Below are 3,807 nucleotides of genomic sequence, written 5' to 3'. Positions count from 1 at the left end.
ATAATGGTATTCTATTATACCAAATTACACGTGTTACCACCATTACTATTTAGTATATAATCCTTTCTTTTGTTGGAAAAAGAAAAAGAAATTCAGTTAAGGGGTGGTTTAGGTGGGCAACCTAGTAAACCATTCCATGTTTGAATAAATTACTTAAATCATAATTAACTTCCTAGTATTGGTTCACCTAAAAGAACCACCATATATTTAATTAGGTATATCTTTAGTATTTGGAAATCTATTATCTGAATGCAATTTAAATACACTGGTACTACCATGAAGTATTATGAAATTAGAGAAAGAAACAGCTATGCTCTTAAATCTTTGTTCTACTCTCAAAATCATATATACATACGTATAAATGGAGTAGTAGAATACAACAAACGTGCGTCGTTTCAGTCTTTTAATCACCAATTGCGTATATAGGTTTTGCTCTGACCATTGTTCAATTATCATCACTGTTGCCCTTAATTTGCAACAAACATGACCCACAAATTCAATCCAAATTTCTTCCTTTATCTATGCTAAATTTTCTACAGAGGAGTCACACTCTCGAATCGATGGCAGCCTCTGATCTTCACGCCAACCACGCTATTATTCTTCGCTCTATCTGAGCCCTTCATTACCTCACAGCATTGCCTACGTGGCGCCTGTTCATTCACCCACCTCTTTTAGTTAAAAGCGATTTAATAAATCATAAATTTCATAAATTAAAGAATGTTATACTTCTTAAAATTTAATTGCTAACAAAAAGTGTGTTAGAGAACGTCTTCATAAAATCTAAATCACACACCTTTTTCCACACGTCCGCCGTAAACCGTGAAGCAAAAACGTCGACGTATTGCACGTCTAAAGCCTGCGCGTAGTCATCACGCGTGCACACGTTCCCCGGTGAGTCTTCGTACCTTCTATAGATAGACCGGGACGTGTCCCCGTCATTGCTGAGAACCTGATCCAGCATATACACGACTGGTTTCTCACACGGGTCGGAACTGAGGGTTCGGGTATTGAAAGTAAACGGGCCATCACTCCAGCTCCGCCACGTGCGGAAAGTCCGAAACGCCGTTTCTAGTTCCTTGGCCGTGCGTAGAGAGGGGTATATCTCAACGCTGTAGCCCCACGACACCGAAACGGACCAGTTTCGTCTGAGGTCGTAACAGAAGCTCTTCTGTAGAGTCCGACCCGTATCCTTTTCGTAGGCGGATACCAGTTTTTTAACGGCGCCAACACGGGTCATGCCGGGAAATATCGGGTCCACATAATCCAAGTGGTGCAAGGAAACCAACGGTGCCACCGGATGTGACGCTAACAACCCATATGGGTTCCCACGTATATCTACCTGTAATGAAATAAACATTAATTAAAACAAAAATAGCAAATCAGTGATTTGATAAAACCAGTAAAAATTGATTCTCAAAAGAATAAATTGAAATTTGCTTAAAATAATTGTTGCACTTACCATTAATTAAATCGATTTTAGAGAAATACTATAATATGTGCCTAGCACTCATGTTATTTCAAATTATTCAAAATTTATAACATTAATCTGCCATGATTAGCTTTCAATAAGAAAATAACCTTTTTTATTTCATTTTATCTTCGAATAAATATTAGTTATTTCAAGCATGATTAAAATGGATTATAAGTTGATAATTGAGTGTAAAAGTGTTTTCAATCAGCAATCCGTGCCTTGTAACTCAATTACTTTTAGAATTAAGCTTTTCATTGAAAAAAAGTTCTTTTAATAATTTTTTTTTACAATTTTTTGATAAAATGATAGTTTTTTATTAATCCATTTTAAATATTTTTTTAAATATAATTTTAAATATACTAATAAAATGGTAATACAGTTTCTATTGTCAAAAAATTATTAAAAAAAATTGTAAAAATATTATGATTTTTTTTTATTAACTCACTGAATCTACCATTAAGAAATTTTATTAAAGTAGAAATATTGGAAACCCTCGAAAATCATAATATGAATTAAACCATAACGGAAAACTTAATTTCTGATAATGTGCATGTCTGTCCAACGGAAACAAAAATAAAGAGAAAAAGATCAAACCTGATGAAATCCTGGTTCTTTGGTGACCTGAACACCAATCTCACTGATACAACTCTGAATTTTCTGATCAGACCCATAAAACTCTGCGTAACGATCAATGCAACCGTCCAAAATTCTCACCAACTCCTTCGCCAAAGGGTAACTTATGGCAAACCCACCACCACCAAACGCCATAGTGTAAAAGTGTATCACATCCTGTTCCACACTCTCAGAATTCCCACCCACGTAGTACATTTCATTATGATCATACTTAGACAACACCATAACCAGGTTGTCGATGAAGAAAACGGTGTCGTCATCACCCATTACAAACCACCTCACGTTTTCCATCCCCAGCTCGAAGCTCTCCTTCAAAATCCGCGCCACACGAATAGCGGATCGCGACCCGTACGAGCACGTGTACTGGAACGCCGACGTGTCACCAGACACCTTATACGGCGGTGAAGTCTCGGGCCACGTTGCGTTCCCAGATGGGTGGCTGTCCAGCCACACGAAGCCTCTGGTGACGCCGCTACGCCACCACATGTCGGAGTATTGGCGGCGCGTGTCCCACGTGGCGACGGAGCCGCCAATACCGAAGAGGAGGTGGGAGATGTTGGTAGGTGGTGGTTGGTGCGTGGTTTTCTGTTGTTGGAGCACGTATTTGAAGGATGTATGGTTGTTGTTATGGTAATGGGATTGGTTGTAGGTTAGTGTAAGGTGAACAATTAGGGTTATGAGGAGGAAGGTTGAAGCTGCAAGACCAGCTTTGAAGAAGAAAAAGAGAAGTTCGGTCGGTTTGATGTTCGGAAAACGAAAGGTTTTCCATGAGTTTTTGAAAGGATCTCGAACTGAGTCCATAGCACAAGACATTGGAATGAGATTCAAATTCTGGAACAATGAAAGTAGAAGGGATATGATATATTATATGATGTGATATATGATATATATTATGATATATATGCACACAAAAACATACAACGTATTTGTTGTCGAAGGTAAGAGTATATGTAGTTAGTGGCTTGAACGTTTTCCATTTTAATATAGTGATGTGGGTGCCTACTCCTCCTATATGAGATCAACCCTTAAAGTCAAATCATTATTAGTACAAATATTTGTGCCTAATTAATTCATTTTTATTCATTTTATGACTTTCAACCTCACTCTTAATGGAAAATTATTTCTTTCCTTCTTTCGAAATTAAATTAAAGTTATTATAGCAACGTCCGACTTTATAATTATGTTTTTCCTTTTTTTTCTCTCGAAAATTCCAACATTATTGGCTGCTTTCAAATTTTCCTTCCCTGTACTCAAATCTTTATTTCTTTCGGTAAATAATGCTTGCATATTATATATTTATCTTCAATTTATGTTTCAATTTTTTTTATTCTAAAATAAGTTAGATTAAACTAATTTTATTTGTTTTACTGTTCATTGACAACATGTATTTTTATAGACGTGCATTTTCTGTTTTTAGAGACACCAATAGTTTTCTCTCCCAAACTCTCTATTTGTGTCTTTATTTACTGCTAGTTTTGAAGTCTTAATTTTGTCTGGGAAGTTGTTTGAGCATTGTGACAACACTTAGGCAGATATTTAGTAACTTCGAATGTTAAAATGATTTTTTTTTAAGTGGTCACTCAGAATTTCAGCCTAAGAAAACATGATTTTGGCGAAGAGATGGAGCCCAACATTAATCTAAATAATTATCATCTGAGACAAACATGTCTCAATCGAATTCGAACATAATATGTACCTATGTT

The 3,807-nt window shown here is 36.2% G+C and overlaps 1 protein-coding gene across 1 annotated transcript; it reads right to left on the bottom strand.

Annotated features, from left to right (window-relative positions):
* Positions 1-236: 236 nt before the first annotated feature.
* On the bottom strand, positions 237-2,971 carry LOC106758232. The gene is made up of 3 exons (XM_014641175.2): positions 2,066-2,971; positions 794-1,339; positions 237-650 (listed from the first exon to the last, which is right to left on the bottom strand). Exons 1-3 carry the CDS (start codon positions 2,915-2,917, stop codon positions 534-536), a joined length of 1,515 nt encoding a protein of 504 aa, XP_014496661.2. The 5' UTR covers positions 2,918-2,971; the 3' UTR covers positions 237-533.
* Between the last annotated feature and the right edge of the window lie 836 nt (positions 2,972-3,807).

Source organism: Vigna radiata, chromosome 4 (genome assembly GCF_000741045.1).
Source record: "Vigna radiata var. radiata cultivar VC1973A chromosome 4, Vradiata_ver6, whole genome shotgun sequence".
Taxonomy (NCBI): domain Eukaryota; kingdom Viridiplantae; phylum Streptophyta; class Magnoliopsida; order Fabales; family Fabaceae; genus Vigna; species Vigna radiata.
Note: the sequence above shows the minus strand (reverse complement) of the source record. Positions and strands in the feature narration are given on the sequence as shown.

Bases quoted from the DNA above. Each gene is read 5' to 3' on its own strand.
- LOC106758232 (XM_014641175.2), bottom strand. From the start codon at position 2,917: ATGTCTTGTGCTATGGACTCAGTTCGAGATCCTTTCAAAAACTCATGG. The intron at 1,340-2,065 runs GTTTGATCTTTT...ATTTCATTACAG, and splicing joins AAGAACCAGGATTTCATCAG to GTAGATATACGTGGGAACCC. The intron at 651-793 runs GTGTGTGATTTA...GTGAATGAACAG, and splicing joins CGGCGGACGTGTGGAAAAAG to GCGCCACGTAGGCAATGCTG.